The sequence below is a fragment of the Marmota flaviventris genome, chromosome 11 (assembly GCF_047511675.1).
Source record: "Marmota flaviventris isolate mMarFla1 chromosome 11, mMarFla1.hap1, whole genome shotgun sequence".
In the NCBI taxonomy this organism is placed as follows: domain Eukaryota; kingdom Metazoa; phylum Chordata; class Mammalia; order Rodentia; family Sciuridae; genus Marmota; species Marmota flaviventris.
Window position 1 is genome coordinate 61,237,164 of NC_092508.1, and position 14,440 is coordinate 61,251,603.

At 38.6% G+C, this 14,440-nt stretch overlaps 1 protein-coding gene across 1 annotated transcript in view; it reads right to left on the bottom strand.

The window, feature by feature from the left end:
• Positions 1-2,190: 2,190 nt before the first annotated feature.
• The window catches only part of Myo3b (myosin IIIB), a 374,689-nt gene continuing 362,439 nt past the window's right edge, over positions 2,191-14,440 (bottom strand). The window contains exons 32-34 of the mRNA XM_071619301.1: positions 3,561-3,667; positions 3,140-3,186; positions 2,191-2,326 (exon numbers count right to left, since the gene is read on the bottom strand). Of these exons, the coding sequence (XP_071475402.1) occupies positions 2,191-2,326; positions 3,140-3,186; positions 3,561-3,667 (290 nt within the window). The remainder of the gene's footprint in view (positions 2,327-3,139; positions 3,187-3,560; positions 3,668-14,440) is intronic.

Consider the following 14,440-nt stretch of genomic DNA (forward strand, 5'->3'; position numbering starts at 1 on the left):
TTTTTAAGAGAGAGAGAGAATTTTAATATTTTATTTTTTAGTTATCAGCGGACACAACATCTTCGTATGTGGTGCTGAGGATTGAACCTGGGCCGCACGCATGCCAGGCAAGCGTGCTACCGCTTGAGCCACATCCCCAGCCCTATAGAGACATTTTAATTAGAAACAAGCAGGTTTACAGTTACATTGTATACGGACAAGTGGAAAGTTATGAACATCTGAAAAACAACTAATTTTATCAAATTGAAAGTAGACTAATCAGTCACCAGGTATGGTGGTACACACTTAATCCCAGTGGCTTGGGAGGCTGAGGCAGGAGGATTGCAAGTTCAAAGTCAGCCTCACCAATTTAGTGAGGCCCTAAGCAACTTGGTGAGACCCTATCTCTAAATAAAATACAAAAAAATGAAGGGGCAGGGGAGGAGCCTGGGGCTGTGGCTCAGTGGTTAAGTGCCCTGAGTTCAATCCCCAGTGCCCCCCACAAATAGACTAATCAATGCTAAAAGTGAAATTTCTAAAAGCATTCATTTATTACCCTGCCTGAGGTATTATTTCTTAAACAATGAAATAAAGGTAGTTTTGTTTCTTATAAACATTGCCTTTTGAGTGAAGAGCTGAAAAAAATCCAAGATTCATCTTTTAAATGTAAAATTTAGCTATTGAAAAATTGACTATAGGGCTGGGGATGTGGCTCAAGTGGTAGCGCGCTCGCCTGGCATGCGTGCGGCCTGGGTTCGATCCTCAGCACCACATACAAAACAAAGATGTTGTATCCGCAGATAACTAAAAAATAAATATTAAAATTTTTTCTCTCTCTCTCTCTCCTCTCTCACTCTCTCTTTAAAAAAAAAAAGAAAAATTGACTATAACTTCTTTTCCTTTTAAAACTATAATTTCTGAGATCTTTAAAAGGCATTTCACTATTTCTGTTCATAAAATGTTTATTAATACCCTCTCTTTAAAAACTCTGATAATAATTTTTCTATATATTTCAGGGTTTCTTTTTTTCCCCTCAAAATCTAGATACCCCAATGCATACTATCTGCTAAGTATTTTAGAGCTAAGAACCTCTATTCTGAGAAAGGATCCTATAGGTTTTTTTTGTTTTTGTTTTTTTTTAAAATCACACAACAATCTTATATATTATTTCACATAGAGGAGGTCAAAAAAGCATGTCATACTGAATCATATTAAGTATTAGAATATATCATATGATATCATTATAATAGGACTAGCTCAACCTTGAGTGAAAAGAACAGCTTATGATGTAAGATTGATCAATCACATATACCATATAATTGAAAGTAACTGTTCTGTCAGATGTGTTTGTGTGACCAAATGAAGTCTCTCCATCTATTCTGTATGCACTGGTGTCTATTCTTCCAGACACTGTGCTGGGTTCCTATGCCCACAAAGATGGACAAGATCCCTCCCCCCGCAGCCACTCCAGCCAAGTGGAGACAGCTGACCAGTGAGTGGAGTTACAAAATGATGTGCCCCAGACTTGGACAGGTCTAAGTTTTCTTTCCTTTTCACTATTTGAGTGATGGAGGTGTCTTGGCATTGAAGCCTTCATTGAGAGTGAAGGCTTTTCAGCATAACAATTAGCAAGAGAGGTGTTCATTTACCTTGTAGAAAGAATCTGATTTAGGCCTTTGTGCTGAAACAGAAAATTATTCTGTGCTAGGAGACCTCAGGGAACTCCTCCAGGATGTGGGGCCCTCAGAAGTGGAGCCCTGACCCCAGGGGAGGCAGGAGGAGTGGAAAAGCCCCGTGGGGGCGGCGGGTAGAGACAGGAGCAGGAAGGGGACTCCTAGACCTCTATAGGGGCGGATTCTACATGGATTGAAAGGTGACTTGGTGGGAAATCAAAGGCAGCTTATCTGCATGATCGGCCTACTTTAAGACTTTGCTACCTTCTTAGATGCTGGGGACATGAACTGTCATTACTGTGGTGCAAGAGTTCACAGCATCCCACAGGGACCCATGGGATGAGAAAAGGAGGGACTGCCCAGCTCAGGCTGCACAACAGATGTGAGAGAACAATAAAGACAGAAGAAGATATTTAGGAATGTGAATGGTTCAGCGAGGCTCAGCACAGACCGTGCATCCAAAGAAGCCTTCATGTTCAGTAACAATAAATTATCGACTCTTTTTACCTTGGGCAGATTTGGGGCCAGGAAGTGCAACTCAGTGTTGAGCAAAAGAATTTCCCTTTGAGGATGAAGAAAAAAAGAAAAGGTGGGCTGCGATATTCTCAGGGATACCAGCCACTGGGGACAGAGACTTGTAGTATTCGTCTTCCCCATCCAGCACTTTGAGATGGCTGCAACAAAGAAATGAAGAGGATTTTTCATCAGAAAAAGCAAACAAATGGCATAGTCTTCCTGGAGGCAGCAAAGTTATGTGAGAAGTTGGAATGGGATTGGGTTCCAATCCTGGAGGGGAGGGCACTTAGGTATCACAAGGTCTCACAGCACAGAGGTTGGGGGTTCCGTCTCTGGGTCACATACTGACAAGGGGTCCATTTTAGTAGAATCTAGAAGTTGTGATCACCTTGAAACTTGATTTGTGTAATTAAATTGCCTGTCTCCATCTGGTTTCCTCTAGATAAAAAATTCTCCTCCTGATCTCCCCCAGTTCTCAATACAGTACCGATTATCTACTTCCCTGCTATTCTCAGTAGAGATGCTAACAACAGATGAGCTACAAGCTAACTTCTTACTGTCCTCTCTTTCTCCATTGGGGGAAATTTTCTTTTGTGCATGTTTTAAGGCCCAGGGTAGGATAATGCGAGCAGGAAGCAGCCCATTTGCACTCAGAAGAATCCTCTTATTTGTGGAAAGAGAATTTAATACAACCCGCTACCTGTCTTCAATTATGAAGAAAGTACAATTCCCTAGAATAATTAGGAGAAATAACATTTGCCCTTAGGTGACAATCTCAGCCTTTCCGGACAAAATAGATGCAAGTTTTGTATACTTGCTACTGTGAAAAGTCGTTTCCAATGTCAATAACAGTGGCAATATCCGGATTGAATATTTTTAGAAGCCTCTCTGGAAAGTTTTGCCTTTTCTGTAATATCACAAAGGACCCCTTCTGTTTACAGTTGCTTAGAACTAAGAAGACAGATATTTACCCAAGTTTTCTTGGCTTCCTCTTGCTCCCTTGATATTCTAGAGTTCCCTGTGGAGAGGGCCAAGAACACACAGTCAAAGCAAAGCAGCAAGTCGTTAATTTTTAATTCAAAGTGATTTTGTGTTGAATGCAAGCAGATGCTGATAATATCAGAAGTCACAGCATAATTTTTTTGATCAAAGGGCTCAAGTGAGCCTGATGAAGCATGCATCTTGCTCGTCTTTGATAAACCACATCAATTATTCACCGTGAAGGCAGACATCCTGACATGAAAGCAACAGATAAAGAGCCTAAGCACATGTTCACGAGGAGAGCATAAGAGAGTGGGGGTGGGGCTGGAGGGGCTGGAACAGGTATTAATAACAGAATTATTAACTGGAAACAAAGCCAGCGAAGCAGCTTTATGGCCACTTTGAACTCACATTTAACTGGTTATAGTACATGGTGTCCTCAGGGCTACTCAACATTTTGGGCTGCTGACAGCGTCGGCGAGGTGTTCGCTGCTTCTGTGCAAGACCATCTTCTGAACCTGCAACCAGACAGCAACACTTGACTGTAAGCCGTCCCAGGTGTGGGGGGAATTAAGTGAAAAATGGCTTTTCACACAAATGCACTCAGGAGGAGCTGTGACCTGTTTTAATGGGCGCGGGGAGCTTTGCAGCAACTAGGAGAAATGTCATCTGAAAAGCACACGCTCAGGAATCGCTAAGTGTAAACACCGGCTGCGGTCTGTAACTTTGCCTTCATATTTCTGATCTGAATCAGCAGTCTGGCGTGACAAAAAGCAAATTGGTGTGTCCTTACTGGTGAGGGAGAGGTTGGTGGTCAGCCTCTGCCAAGGAGAGCACCTTCGGTGCAATAACTCCATTAGGATGACCAAGGCAATCTGGGATTGTTTGCACCACATCCTACAGTGAGAGTTCAAAGACATCTGGAGCACACATACTCTTGGGAAGATGAGAAGCAAATCTTTTGGTGGGATACACTTTGGGGGAAAATAGCTTGAGCTAGTATTTACCAAAGTGCTTTGAACACTACCACTGATCCATGCAGTTTCTGTAGAATGTGTCTAGGAGGGGAAGGAGGGTGATCCCATGTCATGGAGCAGCCTCTCCCTGTTAGTCTTGATTTAAGAACCCTGGACCAAGAGTGCACTGGAGATTAGGAAACCACGTGTCAGATGAATTTCTGATTCATTCCCCTCCCAAGGGAATGATTTTTGTGGACTCTGCTGCCCTTTTGGTCGTATATCTGAATCCAGATCCAGCAGTTCTAACTGCTCGCCAACACTCACACTCACAGATACCGTCACAGAACACTGTCTGCGGGCGTCCCAGCGCTGTGAGGAAGAGAGTGTTTCCTGAACAGGGTGTTTATGATGAACTAATTGTTCATCAAAAAGAGTCAGTGATCTGAATTTTGAATCTTCTTTTAAGCTTCAATAGAGATTTTCATTACTGAAGGAAATTCTGGGGGATTCTTTTCCCTGTACATTTTACATACTCTGTTTTGGAATTTAAATTTATTTTTAATAGTTACAAAAAAAAACCATTAAAATTTACATATTAATGGGGTACCATGGGCTGTTTCTGTACTTGCATATACACCATGTAATGTTTCCATCTGGTTAAACATATCTATCTCTTCATTTATCATTTCTTTTTCTTTATGGTGTAAAGAGTCAACTTTGTTTCTTCTAGCTTTATGAAATGTACAGTAGATTACTGTTACCTATAGTCTTCCAACTGTGGGATGGCAAATCAGAACTTCTTACCCCTAACTATAACTCAGTACCCATTGATCAACCTTTTACCATCTTTGACCCCTGCTACTCTTCCCAGCCTCTGGTAACCAGGATTCTACTCTCAGCTTCCATGAAATCAACTTTTTATATTCTGCATATGAGTGAGATCATGCTGTACCTGTCTTTCTCATCCTGACTTATTTCATTTAGCACAATTATCTCCAGTTGCATCTGTGTTGTTGCAAATGACAGAATTTCATTTTTTGTTATGGATTAATAGTATTCCATGGTGACTATGTACCACTCCTTCCTCTTCCTTTCATCCCTTCTTTTCTTGGAGATTGAACAAAGGGCCTTTCACATACTAGGTAACTGCTCTACCACTGAGCTACATCTGCAACCCTTTTTAATTTTGAGACAGGGTCTAAGTTGTTCTCTGATCTTGAATTTGCAATCCTCCTGCCTTGGCCTCCTGAGTTGCTGGGATTATAATAATGAGCCCTGGCACCGGGCCTCCACATCTTCTTTATCTAATCTTCAGTTGGTAAGATGCTCAGGTTGTTTCCATTTCTTGGCTTAATGAATAGTGTTACCATGAACATGGGAGGGTAGATGTCTCTTCAACATATTCATTTCATTTCTTTTGGGTAAATAATAAGATTACTGAATCACATGGTAGTTCTATTTTTAATTTTTTGAGGAACCTCCATACTGTTTTCCAAAATGACCACATTAATTTATATTCCTACAAATAATGTACAAGTGTTTCTTTCTTTCCACATCCTCAACAGCACTTGTTATCTTTTGTCTTTTTAGGAACAGCCATTCTTGGCAGGGCAGAAACACATGCTTGTAATCCCAAAGTTTGGGGAGGCTGAAGCAGGAGGATCACAAGTTCAAGATCAGCTTCAGCAACTTAGAGAGACCCTGCTTAAAAATAAAATAAAATAAAATAAAAAGGGCTGTGGATGTGTACTCAGTGTTAGAGCACCCCTGGGCTCAATCTCAGTATTGCCAAAAAAACCAAAACCAAAACCAAAACCAAAACATAACAAAAATCTCAAAGAATAACCATTCTTACTTGAATGAAGTAATATCTCATTGTGGTTTAATTTGCATTTCTCTTATTATTGGTAATGTTGATTTAGTTTTTTATATACCTGGTGACCTTTTCTATATCTTCTTTTGAGAAATGTCTATTTAAGTCTATTGCCCATTTTAAAATTGGGTTGTGAGTTTTTTGGTTTTTTTTTTTTTTTTTTTTTTTTTTTTTTTGCTATTGAGTGTTTTAAGTTCCTTACATATTTCAGACACTAACCCCTTGTCAGATGTATAGTTTGCAAATATTTTCTCCCATTCTGTAGGTGGTATCTTTGCTTGGCTGATTGTTTCCTTTGCTGAACTGTAGCTTTTTAGTTTGCTTAATCTCATTTGTCTATTTTTGCTTTTTTTTTTTCTTCCTAGGGTTTTATTCAAAAAATCATTGCACATTCCACTGTCCTGTAGCATTGTTTTCATATTTGGGGGAAGTTTTAAAATAGAGAGCTATTAGGCAAGGACCATAGAAAATAGCAAATTATCTGTTTTCTAAGTGTTTGAAGTTTTTTTGGGGGGGAGGGGTTATGGGGATTAAACTCAGAGGTACTCAATCACTGAGCCTGAGCCACATCCCCAGCCTTATTTTGTATTTTATTTAGAGACAGGGTCTCATTGAGTTGCTTAGCACCTTGCTGTTGCTGAGGTAGGCTTTGAACTTGTGATCCTCCTGCCTCAGGCTCCCAAACCACTGGGATTACAGACATGCACCACCATGCCTGGTTAGTATAAAGTTTTGTGTCTTGATTTTTCTTGAATTGTATACATGTGTGTGTATAATGAATATACAATTATATATAATATACATAATTGTATATATATTTGGACAATATTAATCCTCGATTTTCTTGAATTTGAACATATCTGTGTTTGGAAAAGACTACAGATTTTAAAAGTTGTTCATTTGACTACTCATTTTTTTTTCAACAGAAAGACTGAGGTCCATAAATGTTGAATGACTCATTTTAGATCAAGTGGCAAGGTGAAGACCCAACCCTAGATCTCTTACACATCGTGTGTGTGTGTGTGTGTATGTGTGTGTGTTTAACCTCAGCATATTGTCTTACAAGAAACTTTTAAAGCCAAAAGTCGAAACAGAAGCTTCATGAAAACACATTAATTAACATAGCAAACCCCCTTGCTTTCCCAGAGTTTCCACAGCTTTCACAAACAATCCTGTCTTCAGGAACACGGTACAGAGCCTGGTCTGTTGAAGTCTTTGTCAGAACTAACATGGGTTCCTTTTAATGGTTCCAACACACCTACTTCCTGTTAGCTTTGCAACATTCATATTCTGAAGGGTGGTAGTGTGGGGGTAGGTGTGAGAACCCTTGTGTCGTCTCCTTTCTGATTTATAGATTAATGAACAGAAGTCTCCAGAGGTCAGGTTGCTGGTGTGAACAGGCACTAGAGGTCTGACATCTGCTCTTTCTTAGACCTTCCAATATTGCTGGAATTCTATACATGGCAATTCAAAAGACTGATCTAAAATAGTTTTTGGGTTCAGCTGGAGTTCAGCCCAGTTCAGCTGGACTTTATATAATGTTTACACTTGATCAGAGGCTTTTATTTATATTCTTTCAAGTGGCAAAGTTTAATATAAGATGTGGTTCTCGACTTTTGCTCTGGATGACTTTACTCTTCCCATGGGCTGGTATTCTCCTGATTGTTGGAAGGAATTAAGTTATTGGCTAGAATTTTATCAATTCTAAGACATCTCACATACATTAAAAAGAACTGTTGTGATCATATGGCATCTACACTATACTAGAATCTGGCAAAACTGATTGCCTAGTTTAGCACTGGATTTTAATTTTTTTTAAGTTCAATATCTCCATGGCACGACATTCTGCAAGGAGTGCTGCAACTTCTAGGTGTTTTGCCATTGGGAAAAAAATCTAAGTGTCACTGATACATGACCAATTTTAAGCAACCAAATAAATAATTGGAAAAAAGTTATTATGTAATAAAAACTGTTGGGCTGGGCTTGGTGGTGCACACCTATAATCCCAGCGACCTGGGAGGTTGAGGCAGGAGGATTGCAAGCTTAAGGCCAGCCTCAGCAACTCAACGAAGTCCTACATAACTTAGTGAGACCCTGTCTCAAAATAAAAATATAAAAAGTGCTGGGGATGTGGCTCAGTAGTAAAGTGCCTCTGGGTTCAATTCCCTGTACCAAAAATAAATAGATAAATAAATAAATAAATAAATAAAAACAGTAAATACTGTTGGAACAATTTGATATTGGTATGAAAAATACATAAATTAAATTAAGATATGATAACACTTAATCCTATATGCAAGGTACTTTGCTGAATGTTGTGGGGGAAGACAAAGGGAAATAGACAAAGTACCTGCTTTCACTCTAGTAGAGGACCATGAGTCTTGAGAAGGTAGCAGCTAGTGCTGCTGAACCCAAATTAGTTGTTTAAAAAATTCTAAATCTTTATTTTTCTTAATGAACCTCTTGATTTTACATGCTGCAAAAAAATTCAGATGAGCTCTACAGTTAAACATTTTAGACATTCCCATACAAACTTTAGAAAGAAAGAAAGACTGTTTATTTCCACTGTGGAAGGAGATATTAGTGACAAGGATGGGTTCAATTATATAAAGTCAAATATTCCAGATGATGAACACTTGTACAACTAAAATAAAAGGAAATTCAACAGAAAGATAAAAAACAATTAAAATAAATACCCAGAAAAGTCTAAATCCATAATATAGATGATCTGAAAAAAGAGAGTCAGAGAAACATTTATAATCATCTCTGTATCTGCAGATTTCATATCCATGAATCACAAATATGTGTGTGTGTGTGTGTGTGTGTGTGTGGCCCTGGGTTCAATTCCCAGAATCAAATATAATATGTTCCACACATAATATATTATATATATAAATATGAAATATATAATACATACCATATACATAATATGACATATATTTGGTACTGGAGATTGAATCCAGGATCTTGTGTATGCTAAGCACACACTTGACTATAAGCTCTACCACTGAGCTATACCCCAAACCTCAAAAACATTTGAAAAAAAAGATTATGTCTCTACTAAACATTTACAGACTTTTTTCTTGGCAGTAATCTCTAAATAGCATAACAACTATTTACGAAGCAGTTAATGTTGGATTAGGTATTATAAGTAATCTAGAGATGCTTTAAGGTGTATGGGAAGACTTGCATAGGTTATATGCAAATACTATGGCATTTTATATAAATGACTTGAGCATCCTCAGAACTTAATTTTTGTTGGGTCTTAGTGAAGTCCCCCACAGATGCCAAGGGATGACTGTATGTTGAGTTATAGTTAGGAAATGAGATACTGAATGATGTTCAGTGACCCCAACAAAGAATTGAATGAAAACAATTACAACTACTTCTCTATTAATGACTCCAAAGTTCAAAAGACAATGGGGGAGGGGTCTCAGTAAACAGTGAGTCATGAATTCACAGATTTCATCCCTCCTCAAGTGACACTTCACAACAAATATCAAGAGCTAAGCAACTTGTCCATCTCTCATAAGTGTCTTTCAGCCAAAACAAACTCTCCAGTTTGTAATACATAGGTTGCTGCATCCCTACTGAGCTTTTTAAAGTTTATTATGTCATGAATCTCAGTTTGTACTTAACATAGGTCTATTTCTTTTTTCAAGAATCCCTGTGCCTTTTGAGTTCATATTTGAGATCTTCAACATATCCTTCTTTTCTGAGTTATAGATTTTTACAATAAACTAAAGCTAAACTTCAAGAAAAGCAAAAAAAATCTGAACAGCATTTCAGAGCACTGGGAAACTCAATACTCCCTACTCCTGAACCCCAAATCCTCACACTGTGTGACTGCACTCTTGTCTAAGCCTTGGTGAGAGATAAATAACTGAATTCAGTCAATTTGTTTTATAACTTCAAACAATGGGTTTGGAACTTCCATATTTCTTTTCTCTGTATTGGACATGCAGGTAGATCCAAGCTAGAGTTGCCACTTAAAGCACAGGTAACCCAGTTAACTTTGGTAGCAAATGATGCTTTTTTTATAGTCTTAATATGTCCCATGCCATATTTGAGATATACTTATGTTAAAAAAAAAAGGATTGGTTGTTTTTCTAAGGTTCAGACCTAGAAATTTGGCACCTTGAAAGGCACAATTTTAAACCACAAATCAGGCTTTTTGTTCTCTCCTATGATCCTAAGAAAATGACTTCCACTGCTCCATTTTGACTGCTGAGTTACAGCTATTTTGGCTACAGGTACTCTCCCCTACACTGTCCTCTAAAACTGAATGTTTTACTTGGCACAGATATACCAGTTTTGGTAAGTTTCCTAGCAAGATTGCAGGTACACGAGATCATAAGGGCGAGCAGGATGGGACATGCAGCCCAACATTCCCTGGCTTGGTGGGATGGTATGGGTCTCTGAGAAATGAGTAGGTAGTGAGTAGGAGTCCTGGGATGCAGGAGAGAACCCGTGGGAGGGCTACCATCCCTGGCACCCCCTGTGGGTCCTCAATCGGCATAGATATCTTCTGGATAGTATAACTGCTGATCTGATTGCCACTTTGTGGATGAGGCATTCCCAGGGTCACCTGCCAAGCAAAACATCTCCTTGAAGCAAACAGAGGGTTCAGTGTTCTAGATTTACATATGGCAAATCCCATAAGGGTTACCAGATATACTCCTGGGGTATTAAATGGGATTAGTGTTACACAATTGATTTACAGAGCTCTGCCGATTCTGCATAAAGGGAGGTGCATAATTTCTCTGACTATGGTTCTCAGGGCATTTGAAGGTGACAATAACCCAGCTGTCAGCTGGGCTCCCCCCTGCCCCCCAAAAAAGCGGCCCATGCTACATGGTTCTCCAGAGGATTCCACCAGTAGCTTCCAGATGATCTGTCTTTTCTGGCTCTGTACCTCTTTCCCCGATCATTTTGTCTTGAGGTAGCAAATCATGTTTTGTAAAGAATCTTTTTCTTTACTTCATCTCATTTTGGGAAGGACAAATAACCTGAGATAACAGAGGCATAAGGAGATTGAGAGATTACACAGAAGTTAGAGGCAAAGCTCAACTAGGAATTCAGGTTTCTCAATATCTGAATGGAGGATTTCTTTTATACTATACCAGTTATTCAACTTTTAACATACCAATGCCCAGATCAAAGCTTGGACAACAACATTTTTATATTAAAAAATCTCTTTAGGTGCTTCACATGGGCAACCAGAGTTGAGAATCACAGTACTTAACCATATTAAATCTTTCCTTCCCAATAAGTACCACATTGGCAGAAAGTCAGTGCTAATCTATACTACTTTACAAATGCAGTCTAAGGAAGGATCTTTCCAATGTGTTGCAACACGACTTGTTTCTGATAGGCCTTGAGGCATGGGCTATTTCAGAGCCTTCACACGGAGGATGAGGGGGAATTATCAGATTTCTAAATTTAAGTCATGACATAGGGAGAATAAGCCTCTGGGGTTTGGCCCCTTGCTTTCATTGTGGAGGGACAAGAGGACTAGGAAACTTAGGTCCCTCCATTTCTCCCATCAAAGACAGGGCTAGAGCTCACGATTCCTGATTCAGAACCCTGATCTATGCCTCTGTTATAATGCATATTGTTTTACTGAGACTTTCTTAGAAGTTTTCACCTCACCAAGTCTAACTTCACAGGGGACTAAGGAGTTTGTTCAATGGGCTTCTGGAAAACACACACACACACACACATACATACACACACAACCAGAAAGACAGATTTTCTCTTGGGGTGCATGTAATTCAGATCTTGCTTTCTAAGATGAAAGGAAAGCTACAAATTTTCCCAGTTGCCATGTTATGTCATGAACAATCTTCTTCAAAATTGCAGCATTGCTACAAAGAAAACAATCCTGAGTTAAATTAGTGCCTGTGGAAGATGTTGGAGTTATAAACTGTCAATGTGGAATTTTCTACTTATTAGTTAGGGAGGTGGCAAGAACTTTCTCAGAAAACCGTTCCATAGCTCAGGGCTTGGTACCCATTCAACAAAAAATGATTGAATGAATGAATGAATGAATGGTGACTATTCCCCATTTTTGTTTAGATCTCTTCCATTTATTGCAGCCTACCCTTTGATTCCCAGACTCTTAATCAGGATGTTGTTGTCAAGGCTTCTAATAGGAAAAGGGCCTTTCCTATCCTGGGACACCTTAAGAACTTGCAGTATACCAAAGAGGGAAATGAAATCAGCCTTTTAAAAGCAAAGATCTTTAGTATTTTTTTAAAGGGGTCTGTTTGGTATTTTTCTGGACTATGTATTCAATTTTGAACCAAAAAAATCAGCCATCCATTTAATTTGGGTTACAACTTTTGCCCCCACTTAATAATAAAGTCATGAATATTTTTCCATGCTATTAGCCTACTTTAAAATAGTATCTTTTAGAGTTTTATTTTTTACCATAATAAATGAACATGATGTTCAAATAAATGAAGTATGAAAAGTCCAATTTTTTTTGACCCTCTGATTCTCTTTTCAAAATAGTAGCAACTGCTGGGACAAGTTTCTCACGTTTTCTAGAAAGAGTTTAAATGTCATAATTTCTAATGGTTCATTGGTATTTCATTTAATGGATGAATCATAATTGATTTACATAATTTCCTGTTTGGGGTATAGAAGTTGTTTCCAATATTTTTCTAAAATAAACAAAACTTTGAGGAATGTATTTATAGTTTAATCTTTGACAAACCTGCATTCTTTCTTAAGATAAATTTCTAAAAGCAAAACTATTGACCAAGAAAGATGCATATATTTAAAACTTTTGTTTTTCCATTTGTCATCCAGAAAGTATGTAGCAAAATATTATTCTGCCTCTTGCTTTTAAGATGACCTGTTTCGACAGTCCTCACCAGCATGGGACAGATCTATATAAAGAAATCTAGTAATTCAGTAGCTGCAAAAATAGCAACACATTTATATTTTTATTTGCTTTTCATTGATGACTTGAGAGGCTGAATATTCCCTGCCCATCACATTTATTAACCATTTGTGATCTAGGTTCCTCTGAAGCTAGGAGCAAGCAGCAGCAAACTTCATAAGTGTTGGCTGTGGGTGGAACAGGTCATTGCCTATGTGGTGGGATGGTGGATGAGTGGCCCCCTTGGCTAACTGGTATTGATATTTTAAAAATTAGCACGTTGTAGGTGAGTACACTATCATCAATCTACCTCTCAAACAGTTTTTTACTTTATTCAGCATTCCCTGTATTATTATTATGTCTTTATTATTTTTGATACCAGCTAATTTCCTCTTTAGTTAAATATGCTTCTTTTAAAATGAAACTTTATGTATCTATAAATTCAACTCAGTCATTTGCCATAGTTAGAAGTCAAGCACATAGTAAATAAAATGAAAACAAAACAATACCACTGTGCCTATGTAATATTCCTATAGAAAGTTCTGGGCTTCTTCTTCCTTTTTTTTTTTTTTTTTTTTTTTTGTGTGTGTGGGAGGTACTAGGGAATGAACCCAGGGGCACTTTATCACTGAGCCATATTTCTATCCTTTTTTGTTTTTAATTTTGAGAAAGGGTCTAGCTAAATTGCCTATAGCCTCGCTAACTTGTTGAGGCTAGCTTCAAACCTGCCAATCCTCCTGTCTTAGCTTCCAGAGCTACTGGGATTACAGAAGTACGCCACCATGCCTGGTGGTTCTGTGCTTCTTAAAGAAGATCTAGGGACACCTTGATCATTCTAGCCAGTGTTCCAGATCTCTGTGAGTCAGACTATTCTTATTACTGTTTGACTCTTCAGTCTCATGGTAACCACACCCATTGTGTCTTTGATGATTAAACGCTATCACTTGGTCTTGCCCCCTGGGATCTAATTATCTGATTCTCTTCCGAATCTCAGTTTGATGACAGCAGTTTCCACTGTAGTCCCTGATCTATAGAGACAGACCACAGAGCTCTTCAAGGATGCTGGGTTTGTTTCCATCACAAATTTGTCTATTTCTCACAGGCTTCATGTGATAAATCCAGCTTAACATCCGAAGCCTATGGATACTTTTCTCTATAGCACACCAAAGCAGTGCTGGCATCTCACCTTTATTTAGTCTACCTTTTTGCCCATGTTTCAGCCAACCAACCTGACTGTTAGAGCCCTTTCTAATCTTTTGAGTTACAGCATTGAATCTAGAATCTCTGCTTCATGGCCCCATATCAATAAATTCAACCCAAGCCAACTCTATATTCCTTCCACAATTATGCCACATCCTTATTGTCCATTTCCACACATGTTCTCTGGATTTCTATTGGTATAAATTGGAAAAATATTGTAGTTATTTTGAAGTGAAGCTCAGTTCCTTTAAGGTCACACTTTAAACCTTGCTTTTGGAGCCTGTGAGACTTAACACCCATTATAGTTTCAAAACCAAAGATATGTGGTGGAGTGGGTCCTGAGGAGAATCAGCAGTACCTTTCAAGGCAA